This window comes from Arvicola amphibius, chromosome 3, assembly GCF_903992535.2.
Source record: "Arvicola amphibius chromosome 3, mArvAmp1.2, whole genome shotgun sequence".
Lineage (NCBI taxonomy): Eukaryota > Metazoa > Chordata > Mammalia > Rodentia > Cricetidae > Arvicola > Arvicola amphibius.
In genome coordinates, this window is record NC_052049.1 from 131,912,516 (window position 1) to 131,927,456 (window position 14,941).

The following is a 14,941-nucleotide window of genomic DNA, read 5'->3' on the forward strand; positions in this document are numbered from 1 at the left end:
ATAAAAATATAGTCCTGAAAACTCGGTTGAGCTTTTAAATACTGTAACCTAAAATAAATAAGTACTGTAATGTCTAAAACATTTTTTCCTCATCAACATACATTTGTTTGGTCAATTGGCCAAGTGACATAATGAATGTGTACAGAGAAAGAGATAAAGGAGATAAAAACACTTGCAGATCACAATGGGGAGCGTGGACCTGGGAGGACTAGGAAGTAAAGGTGATCAGGGTACATTATGTGAAACTCCCAAATAATCAAGAAAACAGTATGTTTGGGAAAAAAAAGATTCTATTTTTAGGATTTAAAAAGGAATAAAAACCTACAACTTAAAACAACAACAACAAAAACCACTTGTAGAAACAGCCTTCCTGGAATGTCACCTGCCTGGCATTTGATATGAAACAATATATATTTTCAACAACTGGACTTAAATGGATGAAAAATTAAAGAATAGAAATCCATACTTTAGGGCTGGAGAGATGGCTCAGAGGTTAAGAGCACTAGCTGCTCTTCCAGAAGTCCTGAGTTCAATTCCCAGCAACCACATAGTGGCTCACAACCATCTATGAGATCTGGTGCCCCTCTTCTGGTGGGCAGGCATACAGGCAGACAGAACATATTATACATAATAAATACATTAATTAATAAAAAGAAATCCATACTTTAATTCCAAAATGATAATAAAAACAATAAAAACTAACATTACTGAACACTCAGTAGGAACTGGCCTTGTCGCATTTATCTTTAATACATAAGTAGAGGCTGACTTGTCCGTGATCATACAACACTGAGTGGCAGAGCAAGGCTTCTCTTGGATTGCTCTGACTCCAAGCCCTACACTCATTCCCTTCTCATGCGGCTGTGCATCCAAGCCTGCAGACAGCTGGAGAAGGAGGGAGTGTAGAAAGAGGCCAGAGGAGACAGAGAAACAACTTACTTCCAAGTCAGTAAGTTATTTGTGTTGCATTTGAATGAGACAAAAGTCTTTGTAGCAAGACTACTAATTCTATGTAAGAACATTCTATTATGGCTTTGAGGAACACAAGTTCATTAGATCACAACATGACTTTGTTGTCTGTACTTGCCAGAAAGCAACAAAACAATACTAATCACTGTGTCTCCTGTACCACCCATGCTACTCTTGACTGTGAAACCCATATTTGACAGGAATATTCTTATTCTCTATTGTCTTAGTTAGGGTTATTATTGCTGTGATGAAGCACCATGACTAAAACAACTTGGGGAGGAAAGGATTTATTCTGCTTACACTTCCACATCACTATCTATAATGGAAGAAAGTCAGGACAAGAACTCCAACAGGGCAGGAACCTGGAGGCAGAAGCTGATGCAGAGGCCAAGGAGGGGTGTGGCTTACTGGCTTGTTCCTTATTGTTTTCTCAATCTGATGTCCTACAGAACCCAGGACTACCAGCATGGGGTAGCCCCACCCACAATGGGCTGGGTACTCCCACATCAACCACTAATTAAGAAAATGCCTAACAGGGTTGATTACAGCTCAACCTTATGGAGGCATTTTCTCAATTGAGTTCCCTCTTCTTAGATGACTATAGTTTGTGACAAGCTGACATAAAATTATGTATCTATTTTTTTTTTTTTTTTGGTTTTTCAAGACAGGGTTTCCCTGTAGTTTCTAGAGTCTGTCCTGGAACTAGCTCTTGTAGACCAGGCTGGCCTCGAACTCAGAGATCCGCCTGCCTCTGCCTCCCGAGTGCTGGGATTAAAGGCGTGCACCACCACCGCCCGGCTTGTATCTATTCTTTTAACTACCAAATGGACTTTTTTTTTAACTGAAGAGTTTGAAAGCACTGAAGACTATTGGTTTTGCTGAGGTTAGGAATTGCAAAGTTAGAATGGTTTTGTTTAAAGGCGCAATGTTGTCCTGAATTGTGTCTATTTAGCAAATGATTTTGGGGATGCTACATGCATGACATGGCAGTGTAGAAGAGACACCGAAATAGCCACACTTGGAGTTTCTAGAAAGCTCATGCAACTATGACTTATTCAATAAAGGTGAAAATGAAATTTTCTCAGCCCTCTGATTATCAAGTAGTATTTATTGATAATTTGAATGTTTAAATGATAAGTGCTCTGGTCTACATACCATATGGCTAATGAGCACAGCCAAAGGAGGAAGTTCCTACTGTGTCTTCCAAGGTGGCATCCCTTCTTTCTCCAATTAGCTATGTTCTATATTGAATCATACTTTGCTGTGACCTGTGTGTACTGTGTATAAGTTATAAAAGTAGAACTGCTGTTTCGTCTCTTAATATTGGCTAAAAATTATTTTGCTAGTTTAAGGAAAGTGTTCCAGCACAACCTTTAAAAATTGTGTATTTAGATATACTGTATACTTGGAGGCTTCCAATACTAACAGAATTAGTATGTGTTTCCTCCAAATCCTATTATTTGTTGCATCTGAGAGTCCTATAAATGGGTGCCTGTGGCAGGATCCCTACAGTAATGAAAACGATCAATAGTATTGTAAAGACTACACCGCTGGAAGAATTATGTGCTATCTTTAAGTGAAAATTGAACAGTGCTTTAAAGAAGCATTGCCATTTTTGATTATTTAACCAAAGCTGTCAATATTTCATACAGAGCACATGCCAGAAAGGTCTTACATGGTTATTTTATGGATCAAAACAGGAAATGCTCACTGTGCTTGTGCTAGATTAAAAAACTCAGTCATAAACCACATGAATTTGTGCTACTTCCAAACATTTATCATTTTTTGTTTGAATCTGTTTTTTAAAAATGTAATATAATTTTAGTTGTGATTCATTTTATATTGGTGAAGAGCAGAATCAGAAAAATTACTACTGTAAAAATCCAACTAAGACCCAAGAATACTTATTAACCTAAGTTAAAATAATCACAGCTTTCACCCACTTTAAATTTGCAATGCACATCGATAAAAAGTCAGGATTGATTCATCACCATCTGCAGATTCAAAATACTGATACACTCGGATTGATTAGGTAGAGCCATTACTATCAGGAAAAGCCTCAATGGGGTGCTTTAGTTCTTGCTGACTTCAGATGCATGTCTTCTAAACAAGCATAGAACTCAGATACAACTTGACTTACTGCTATGCCATTGATACATACTCTATGTCAAATAACATCCCTCAAATCTGAGGGCCTATGAGAAGGGTTTTAGTCCTACTTCTAAATAGTAGAACTAGACAGAGTTTGTACAGTATTAAATGTGCCCATACTTTTAACTACAATTAATATATAAAGTTCTAAAATATTTCAGAGCATAGATTGCCTGTGTTATTATCAATGAAGATGGAACTAAGACTCAAAACAAACATCACACTTACACTTTAAAGACATGAAGATTATTTAGTGTAGTGTGTGCATTCAGTTGTATCATTTAAAAATCTATTTCTCCCATATTAAGTCTGTCAGCCAAAACATTCTATTAGGAAGCAAAATTAAGCAATCCACCTAGGTACCTTCAAATTCCAGTGGAAGTTAATGACAGTGGAAGTCTCTCCACTAAAATCTCAACTAAAATCCCAGTCTGTATTTCTGCTATAAGCCAATTGTTGGCCAGGAACTTTCTATAGCAAGACTCAAACACTTCAAGGAAGCTTGATGAATTCATAGTGTCTTTAAAATAGACTTTCTAAAGTATGATTTGCTCAAAGGCTTCATTTTGTTCTTAGTGGCTCTTCTGTGAGGAGCATCCTGACCAAGCAACTGAAGTCACCAGAGATCCCCAAATCTGACCCTTACATTTGCTACCTCAACATTTATGGCTCCTTAACTTTCCAAGAAAAAGGGAAAGGAGATAATTTGTGATTGGCACAGGGAACCGGTCAAGAGAAATTCAGAAATAGAGGTTAGGAAATGTTAACAGCCAGTAGTTTGTCTTTTGATTTTCTTGATTATGTAAACAGATGGCATTTAAATGGGAGAATACTTGCTAGAGCCAACTCAGAAGGAAACCATTTCTAGAGGCTAAGGGAAAAGTGCAGTGCCACAGACTGGGTCCAAGGAAAAATGGGAAGTCGTTTTATTCTTGAGGCCATTTCACTTCCTGTTTCTGGCTAGGTTCTCTGCTCTCTTCAGAGCCATTCCTTAAGAGCCAGAGCATTTATGAGAGTCAAGGATGTATTCAGTACTCTGCAGTCTCGCCCAGCACTCTCAAAGCTTTCAAACCCGCTTCTTTGCCAAAACGGACTCTTGTGTTCTTAGGGTCCTATTAAATTACTGGATGGCAAATGTGACGATGAACTAATAGATATTAAAGCATTAAATATTGATAGATTAGTCCTGATTATTATTTTAGCAGCACTTAGTAACTTAATCCAAAAGGTAAACATTTTGAAAATTTTAGTAATTTCTATAATAAGGCCTCTAGGCCTGATAGTTCAGACATGTAATCAAAGATTCTTGGGAACCACAAGTTTAAGACCAGCATGTGTAACTTAGTAAAACTTTGTCTCCAAAGTTAAAAGAAAGCTGAGGAGGGTGCTGAAGAGATGGCTCAGTGGTTACGAGCATTGCCTGCTCTTCCAAAGGTCCTGAGTTCAATTCCCAGCAACCACATGGTGGGTCACAACCATCTGTAATGAGGTCTGGTGCCCTCTTCTGGCTGGCAGACACACACACACACACACACACACAGAGAGAGAGAGAATATTGTATACATAATAAATAAATAAATAAATAAATATTTAAAAAAAAACAAAAAAAGAAAAAAAAAGAAAGCTGAGGATAAAACCTCATGGTACTTACCAACCATGTGAAAAGCTCCGGGTTCAGCTCCCAGGATGAGAAACAAACAAACATGAAGGTGTAATGTAGCCCTCTTCAGAGCAACTCAAGCATTGACACAGTCTTCTTGGGCAGGGATGGAACCAGATTACCTGACGTTGTACAATGTCAAGGGGATAGAAGATATTTGAACAGAGCCGCCCTACATACCTGTTGGTAAGTGTAGATGTCATATATTCCAGGAGGCACTGGCACATTGGCACTGTCAAAAATCCGTCTGCTTCCAGACTTGGCACTGTAAAGGTGAACCAGCTCAGGCTCTGAGCCCAGGATGGGTACATTCAGCATGTCAGCCACAGCTAAATCATCTCTGTGGAGGAGCCCGCCCACGATGTAGGCCTCTTTTCCTTGGATGAGATTTTTGATTCTTTTCATTGCTTTTGGACTGTACTTCAGGTGAGTGGCCAGGCACATGTGATGCTTCTGGAGGAAAATCAAATCACCCCTCTTAAAAGGTGTCTTTTTCTAGCCTCTACCCCAATTTGTAATGTTGTACATACTAAATACATTATTAATAGCAGGCTGGGTTATGACCTATCCCGTTGTTTAGCGGTTTAAATTGATAAAAGCTGCTGGGGTGAGGTTCCATAATCGCTCACATCTTTAGTGTGTTGGAAATAGGCTCACTGGGAATAGAACTAATTACCACACATCTGTATTTATTTGATCCACGTGGAATTATCCTTCTGTCAGAAGGAAAAGAGGCTGGCGGCCTTTGGATAATAGTGATTCATCTCCACAACACTTCTGGCATGGTTTAACACTAAAGCGTCTGGAAAATCAATACAAAAAAATGAAGGAAAAAGCCCCATAGTGTTCTCGTCTATATAGACCCTGTATAGACTCCTAATCTGGCAATGCATTCAATATTTCCAAAGGAAAAAGGCATTTTATTTGATTCCCCTCCCCAAACCTCCTCCCAGATCCTTTTCTGAGAACATATGCTTTACAGTGATTACCAGGGTTCCTGCCAACACTTTGGAAAGCATTCAGGAACAGAAAATATTTGAAAATTACAGCAAGATTCAAAGTTGTTTTCCAACTCAAACTGTTTAAAAATCCTATTTTGACTAGGTAGACCTGGCTCCGCAGTGCCTGTGATGGTCTCATTCAATTAAACAAGTAATTCTATTCATATCTAGCAGGGTAGAAAGGAGCCAGACGGTCAGCACACACCAAGCCTCATACACCATGTTTCAGCTTTCAAGGAGTGGGAACAGCACCTACAAGACATACTCATTCTCTCTCTCTGTTCTCTCTCACTCTCTGTCTCTTTCTTCTCCTTTTCACCTTCCTTCCCTCTCCTCTCTCTCTTCTCTCTTTCCACCTGTTTTAATCAGATTAAAGTTGATTTTTTAGAAGCTTTCATTTCCTCATCTGTAAGATAAGTGTAACGGTAGCAGCCTTAGGGATGCTGTGAGGATTGAATGAGATACTGCACTGTGAAGCACTTGTGATAGTACACAGAGCATGGTAAGCATTTAATAAATGCCAGGATAATTATCGTGAAAAGAAGTGGGGGACGAAGTGCATTTCGAGGCCTGGGAGGGTTTTATAAGGTGAAGATGGGCTTGGAAAAGCCATTGCCTAAGGATGGGATATTAGAACCTTAGACCAAGTCTACTGTTACACAACTACACCGAGTTTACATTCTATTAAAGAGACAATGGCATGGAACCCAAGAAAGTGTTGGGAGTTGGTGGTCAGTACTTCTGGCTTTGAATCCAGTTCTATTACTTATGTGTGTGTGTTTGTGTGTGTGTGTGTGTGTGTGTGTGTGTGTGTATGAACTTGTATATAACATAGATTCCATGAGCCCATTTCTTTATGTGTCAAACTAGAGTTAAAAAAAAAAAAAGACCTGTATGCTGGAGTTGCTCCAAGGCTGAAATAAGATCATGAACATGCATATCATTGGTTCAATAATCCATAAATAATAGTAATTATTTTTATAGGGGAAATCCTCTTTTAAAAATAAAACCATTAGAGCCAGGCATGGTAGCACACGCCTTTAATCCCAGCACTCAGCAGGGAGGCAGAGGCAGGTGGATCTCTGAGTTTGAGACTACAAAGAGAATTCGAGGACAGCCAGGGCTGTTATACAAAGAAACCGTGTCTTGAAAAACCAAGAAAGAGAGAGAGAGAGAGAGAGAGAGAGAGAGAGAGAGAGAGAGAGAGAGGGGAAATAAGGAAGAAAGGAAAGGAAGGAAGGAAGGAAGGAAGGAAGAAAGAAAGGAAGGAAGGAAGAAAAAAGAAAGAAAAAAGAAAGAAAGAGAAACCATTAAAATGTCATGTGAATAAAACAGTGCAAAGGTACTGGCTGCTTGAAGAATCCAAGGGGTTTAGAAGGTAGCACCTTGTACAACTTTAAGGAAAATTTATCTAAACACAAAAATGTCAAGAAATGTGAATGACCGTGTTTAAGAATATCCAATGCATCTGTTCATAAATGGTTGAAGGGTATAACTTGGAAGTGTGTAAGCAAGGAAGAGATTTGAACTACAAAAGATCTCAGCCTTAAATGGATCTGCAATATGCTGGGTGATTTAGAACAGGGTGGCTTAAAGTTTTTCCTGCTGTCACCCCTATCCCCATGAGAAATTTTTATATAACTCTAAGTATTTATAAAATAGTTATACAAATCAAACTTTTATTCATAATAAATCACAAATTTGTTTTAAAACAATTCTTTGGTATATGAATAATTTTATCACTTACTAAAGATGAAAGCAAATTCATATACTAATGAGATTATATGCTTGTTCATTTCTTATAGAATAATTAAGTCCTTGAATAGTGATACTGTAGGGCATAGAACATGTCAATATTTTCTTAGAGTTGATCAGTATTTATATTTTATAGTTATCAAGGTTGAAAATGCTACTTTGCATAAATACATAATACAAAATGCCAAAAGTGTGTTTAGGGACATTTTAGAAATTACTGGAAATTATGTTCTAATCTCAAGCCAAAATTAATTGAACAGTTTTAAAAACTATAACTCAGTCAGAAACTCAACAGCATTTTAAATATATTTTTATTTATGTGTATGGGTATATGGCCACATGAGCTTATGTGCACCATGTTTGTTTATGCAGGGACCCATGGAAGGCAGAAGAGTACATGAGAGCCCTCCAGCTGGAGTTACAGATTGTTATGAGTAACCTAACCCAGGTCCTCTGGAAGAGCACTAAGTGCTCTTAACAGTTAAGCCATCTTTCCAGTCCCTCAAACAGCAAGTTTTAAAAATCAAACAGTCTAACAGAATGTAATGCAAAGACACAAATTTAATACTTACTTGCTGGGAAATGATGGTAGGAAAATATCAAATGTTTGATTTCTGTAATTAAACCATACTCCTATAAAAGCAGAAAAGTATGTATGTACAGTGTTTGTTAGGTTTTGTTGGCTTAACACAAGCTAGAGTCGTCTGGGAAGAGGAACCTCAGTTGAGAAAATGCGCCCGTTAGATTGGCCTGCAAGTGAGCCTAAGAAGCATTTTATTGTTTGACGATTGATGTGAGAGGGCCCATGTTGCTGTTCTTACAGGGGACCTGGTTTAGGTTTGCAGCAATCACATGGTGGGACACAACTGCCTCACTGGGGTGATGCCACCCTGGGCAAGTGGCCCTGTGTTGTAAAAAAAAAAACAAGTTGAGCAAGTCATTGAAAGCAAACCAGTAACCAGCAATCCTCTATGGTCTTTGTTTCAAATTCCTCTCTCCAGGTTCCTCCTTTCAGTTTCTGCACTGACTTTCCTTCGTGATAGACTATAAGCTCTAAGATGAAATAAAGCCTCTCCTCTCCAAGTTGCTTGTGGACATGGTGTTCATCATAGCAATAGGAACTCTGAGACATGAAGTAAAAACACTACAATTCATAATATGCCATAGTCTCCAGCTGAGCAGAGGTGTTTTAGGCAGTGTTAGTTGGCACTGTTTGGGGCTGGAGGATGGCTAAATGGTTAAGAACACTTGCTGCTCTTGCAGAGGTCTTGGGTTAGGTTCCCAGCAATCATGGTGGCTCACACGTGCCTGAAACTCTAGTTCAGTGGGTCTGGTGCCCTCTTCTGGCTTCAGTGGACATCAGGCACAGACGTGGTGCAGAGACATACATGCAGGCAAAAGATCCGTACACATAAATAAAAACGACGTTTCCGTTGACATTTGTTTGCCATGAAGGCATGTACAGTGCAGAGTGTTATGATCAGAACTGAGGCATTTGTGTCAAGTGACATAAACAAGTGTCACCAAAAACACACTGAATTCATTGGGATTTGATTTTGAGGTAGCTATTGGTCATAGACCATATAGAAACATTTTCACATTCACTTTGCAGCCCAGAGTTAAGAAGCTGGGCATAGAACACCCTGCCTTTCTGAAACTCAGCTTCTTCTATTCAAGTGAGAGGTTGGACAGGGAGTCTCTAAGGTCCTTCCATCTCTGAAAGGCTTCCTAAGTAAAGCTAGAGCATGTAACGTGTACAGAGCTTCTGCTGGGATGATGAAAGTTCTGAGATCTTAGGTGGTAGTAACGTTTGTACACTAGCAATGCACTGAACACTACTGAACTGTCCCCTTAAAAGTGTCGGAAATGGTTTTACCTTGTATATAGTTTAGTACAGTAAGAAAGGGAGAAACCCAGAGCTCCTCTGAGAAAAATCAGATAATTTACCATTGGTCCACTCCTCCAAGCGAGGAGTCTAAGCCTCTTAGATCTGTATAATAGGACTTTCCTAACGTAATTAAAATTCACCTTCCACATGCAGTTCTGAGAGCACATTTTAGGAAAGCTGCTGCTCCATTAGACAACAGCTAATGCCGGCACTCGGGAGATGTGTTCAGCCGTGGTTGGTGATCACCTGTCCTCCTGCTCACTTGGTAGATGTGTTCAGCCATGGTTGGAGATCACCTATCTTCCTGTTCACTTAATTGCTTTCCTTTTGCCACAGACTACTTCAGTGTGGAAATGTGAAACAAATGAAGCACACCCAGAACTGCTGACTTGAGTTACAATAGGGAGTTTGATGATAGATGAAGAAGCACAGAGCTGGATCTGGAAAGAGAGCTCAGTGGGTAAGAGCTGCTTTTCTGGACTACTCAAGTTCAGTTCCCAGCATCCACACCAGGTAGCTCACAACTCTAGCTCTAAGGGATTCAACAACCCCTTCTGGTCTCAGTAAGCTCCTACACATGCATACATACACAATTAAAAATAAAATAAACCTTTAAAACAGAAGTTTGAAGTCTTTGTCACAACATATTTGATCCGTACAACAGTCCTTGCTGTGGAGATGAATGATTTGCCCAAAGTCACAGAGCTCTGACCATGAAGTAAGCAGAGGACTTGAACCCAGTTAGCACAGCTGGCATGATACAGTGACCGTACTCTGCTCATCTTACAAAGTGACATGTGAAGTTTAACCCCTTCCCTGCCACTACTTTCTCTGATGATATGTAGAGAGCTGGCTATGGTGTTCCTCATCTGTAAATGGAGGTGCTATCTATTAGCAAATGCAGAGTCTTTCTTTTTTCTGTGGGTTTATGAACTGTGAAGATGGAAAAGCAGATACTTCAGTCAAATTCAAGATCTGAGTACCTGTCCAGCCAGGGTACAGTTCTGTCTCCTCTAGATATATGTATCTCTATCGACAAGTATTCTCTCTAGCTCCATGTCTTTCTGGGCATGCCTGAGTCTTCAGGCATGATGGCACCCTAGTATTATCTTCAGTAGGTGTTTAATAAAGATTCAGATGTGAGTAAGGATAGTAGAGGACATGCTGTTGACCTCAGGTCTTGTGAGATTGTTTAGAGAAAGTCGGCATCCTCAGTTCCAGATAGCAAAAAACCATGGATGACAAAGATCTAGAATGTTCCCAATGCCCTTCCTATGGCTGCATTCATTTTTACCATCACTTATTTCTTATTTTTGACCTGAGACAAAGATGGTTGTTTAGAATGTCCTCATAAACATTAAAATGCTCCAAAATAGACATGATGTCTTTTATACAAGCACACTTACCATGACAAATTCTAGTTTTACATAGTAACTTGGAGAGATTCACAAACAGATTTTTGGCACGCTTTAAAAAATCTCCTCAAAGCCATCCATTTGGATGAAAATCAGCACTGACAATCTCTCAGACCCATTAAAAAGAAATAAAGCAATAGCTAAACAGAAACAGAACTGATTTGAAAGTGAGGGTTTAATTTTTCTGTTTTAAAAAGTTGATTGCCTATGAGTGATTAATCACTCAAATAATTTGAATTTAAGCTCCAAACAGCAATATTGAATACTTCAAACCTTACCTACCTGTTTCTACTCACAACAATGCAGACCTGCACTGGCCTGAGCTCAGGCTGTCAAGGGTGCCAGCTGCCTGGCTCTAGCCTGGAAGCGGGAAAGGGCACTGCTAGGGCAACCTTTTCAGAGATGAGGACTATGAACTTGGAGAGGACTTTGGAATTACCCAATCCATCACCCCCTTTCATAGCTGAAGAGCAGAGGACAAGGAAGCTAAGGAGGCTTGCCCAAGGCCACTGAATCATCCACAAACAAAACATCATTCCCATGTGTAGTAGTGACCTAGAGGAGACAGATTTTGGTTCACAGTCTGGCCCTACCAGGGACATGGAACTAGAAAATGAATTTTGGTTTCTGCAGCAATAAAAGAAAAGCAATGATTTCTGTGTTGCCGCACTGTATGAGGCTCAAATGAGAAAATGCATGCTAAGAATCCGATAAATGTTACTTTACCCACTGTCCTTATCCTTGTCCATGCCTCCTCAGTGTCTACAAGCATTTCAGATATGTGCACACTCTCTACTGGCAGCTAGCCGGTGTTAGCTTGAGTTTCTGGCTCTGGGACGATCCACAGTTTAACTAAACAAAAGCGGGGTTTGGTGTTGCTCTTCTTTGCTTCCTAACATCTGCATCAGCTGTGCCATGGGATGGTACATTTGATGGAGGGTATGAAAGACCCCGAGAGTAAAAGTAAGCTGTGATCGTTGGTACTTGTCCTCCCCTTCCACAGCCACATGTGCCAATGAAGCAGAGCTGAGCAAGCGCTATCAGGAATACTGAGGCGTCCTCTAATGAGAATTGGTCTGATGGATGAGCGTGAATGCCGAAGGTGCTTCACTGAGCAGACACACAAAGCCAAAAAAAAAATGCTCCAAGCCCTTGTCCCTGCAGCCTGGGCGGGTTTACTCTTTCTCAGTTTAACCCCTTCCCTGCCACTACTTTCTCTGATGATATGTAGAGAGCTGGCTATGGTGTTCCTCATCTGTAAATGGAGGTGCTATCTATTAGCAAATGCAGAGTCTTTCTTTTTTAAAACAAACTTCAAAATTGGATAGCCCATTAGATAATAAAATGTGTGGGGGGGGATTAGATGCTGTTTAAAATGTATAGAATCCCCTTTCAAGTCATTTGTTGTACTGCCTTGGACTAGAACTCTGCCCTCACGATTCTTTTGCAGATATGAGTTCATTCTACCCACTAAAAATCCGTACATTCAGATGTGAACCTTGTTCATACAGAACCATGTGATATGGAACATCCATTTCTAAAGAAACCAAAGTATGGAGTTATAAGGAATACCTGTGTGAAAGTCAGAAATTGAGGCCCTGGTCCAGTTTCTCTTCCTGAGTCGCTTTATGCCTGCATAGGCCTGGCCAGCCTTTCACTGTCCCGGTAAACTCCACGTAAATTAAGAAAAAGGGTGATGGATGTTATAAATCTACCTATTTGATTGGACCTCCCCGTATCTGCAATTAGGCTTCAGCCACAGAGAAACTGGGCAGGGGCAGCTCATCTAAGTCTGAAAGTTAAACTGTGGTATTTATTTCCTACAGTCCAACTAGTAGTCTAATCAGCAAAGCTGTTAAACTTGCAATAATATTTCACTGATGTGTACCAGAGCGTTGCAAGTTATAAAATTTCCAATTTAATTTTACTGCATCCCTGAAGCCATAGTAATTAGAAGACAAACTCACAGTGAAGATGTTTACAGCTTCAGGGGTGATGATTCTGAACCTGTTCTGCAGGTCACTCCTATCCTCGTAGAACCCCGATTTGACAGCTGCTTGTAGACTCAGGAGCTTCCTGTAGTAGAGCCTTAGCTCTTCACTCATAGGATGGGAGCAGATGTAGATGACACTGACGTTGGCATCTGGAAATAATGGCCACAATGTTAATTACTGATATAAAGGTAAATGACATGATGAACTCTGGCCTCCAGTTGATGTTACAGTCGTTTAAAACAAAGAGCATATCCAAAAGCCAGGCCAGAGTTAATTTAGATTGGCTTCGCATGCATGCGTCTCAGCAATCTAAAGCAGCCCTTCTGTACTTTATCATTTCTCTAAAGAAAAGAAGATACCATCAACAAAATATAGAAGACTGTGTGAGGAAAGATGGAATAAACTTTCAGATAACGCACAGGGATCTAACTAAACCATTTCCTTTAGCATCATTGGGAATGTTCCATTCAGCCTGGCAAATTATAAAGCAGAGCTATTAGTTTTAGAAACCCAATGAAATTTCAGTGGCATTCTCTGCTTGGATTAGATGGGGCCAGTTCAGGGAAGGTCTTGACAGAATAAATGGGCTGATTATGACCAGCAGTGATTCCTTCAGGAAGCCACCCTGTCCTGGCTCCAGTCCCAGAGAGGAATATATTGCTTCAGTGGCACATCTGGTGATTCCTGGTCCAGAGAAAGCACCGCCCCAACTGCTTTCTTTCTCAAAATGTCCTTAGCACACACATATAAAAAGTCCTAATTGAATATCTGGTCCAAATGGGATACTGAGATGAGATTACTCACTCCGTGCTGCAGAACATTTTAAGGGCATATGGATGGAAATTTGCATCTGATGGAGCCATTAATTCATTTATAAAATAACTAACTAATCTAGATACTAATAGGAACAAAGCACTTGGCTCAACACTCCAGGAAATCTAGAGATCAAAGTGACTGAGAAATGCTTTTGGGAAGCAACCATTTCAAACACATAGGTCAGACCAGTTTCTCAGGGAAGTTCAGAGGAGGGAGGGCTGGAAGTGTCACCTTGGCTGGCTGGCAAGGTCAGGAGGCTGTTTCCAGACTGCTTTGTTTAGTTTGGCTGAGTACACAGCACACGGGCTGATTAAATTCTAGTTTAGCTTTCTAGGGTCCTGGGCGCATTATTTTAACTTTTCTAAGCACTGGTTTCTTCATTTGTAAATGTGGGGTTGAATCACCAAGGCATAGAGGTCTGGAGTATTAAATGAAAAGAAATATATTCTTGGTACAGTATCAGGCACACAGGAAGGGCTGACCGAATGGCACAGCCAACAGTGACTCTCTTCTGCCATGCCCTTTGTGCCTGGCTCATTTAGATCAATCCCTTGATTTAATATGAAGAAGTAGTGTCGTCTGCAGTCTCTGATAATTTTTCAATCTATCAATCCAAGCTTTTCCATATTTTTTTTCCTGAGATGGGGGTCTTATGTAGCCCAGGCTGACCTTTAACTCACTATATAATAGAGTCTAGCCTCGAACTCCTGATCCTCCGTCTCCACCTCCTAAGTAGTGGTGTTGTAGGGTTGCATGGCCAGGTCAGGTTTATTCAGTGCTGGGGATCAAGCCCAAGGGTTTACACATGCTAGGCAAGCACTCTCCCAACTGAACTACATCCTCAGCATTCACCAAGCTCCTTAAATTCTATATATCTTTATCCAGGTCACAGTACAGTAGACTACAAAGGAATTACTCAATAAGCACTCATGGTTGGCTGGGGTTGGCTGGGGGTTCGGAAGAATGAAGAGGTTTAGAAGGTTAACTGTTCTCCTCACTTAGTAACATGGCAGGTAGAAGTTTCTACCTGTGGGGACAGTGTCTTTTAAACTGGCCCAAGAAAAGGCTGGTAGAGGTGATAAATAGTTAAAGGCTCCAATTTTATTTTGAAACTAGATTGCCATATAAACATCAAAATAAATTAGATGAAGAGAAAGTAATTGAATACCTTGTATCCAATTGCTGACTGATCACATTAGTTATTGCTAGTCTTGTATTTGGGGAAAGAAACTAGTGTCTTATCAAACTAGTAAGTCTAAAAACCAAATATAAATATGTGTTGTTATTGTGTG

The 14,941-nt window shown here is 40.0% G+C and overlaps 1 protein-coding gene across 3 annotated transcripts in view; it reads right to left on the reverse strand.

Annotated features, from left to right (window-relative positions):
- Positions 1-14,941, reverse strand: part of Iqch (IQ motif containing H) — a 194,021-nt gene that overhangs the window by 79,696 nt on the left and 99,384 nt on the right. For all 3 annotated transcript variants that reach the window (XM_038323380.1, XM_038323379.1, XM_038323378.1), the window contains exons 13-14: positions 12,807-12,982; positions 4,961-5,233 (exon numbers count right to left, since the gene is read on the reverse strand). In XM_038323380.1, the coding sequence (XP_038179308.1) occupies positions 4,961-5,233; positions 12,807-12,982 (449 nt within the window). The remainder of the gene's footprint in view (positions 1-4,960; positions 5,234-12,806; positions 12,983-14,941) is intronic.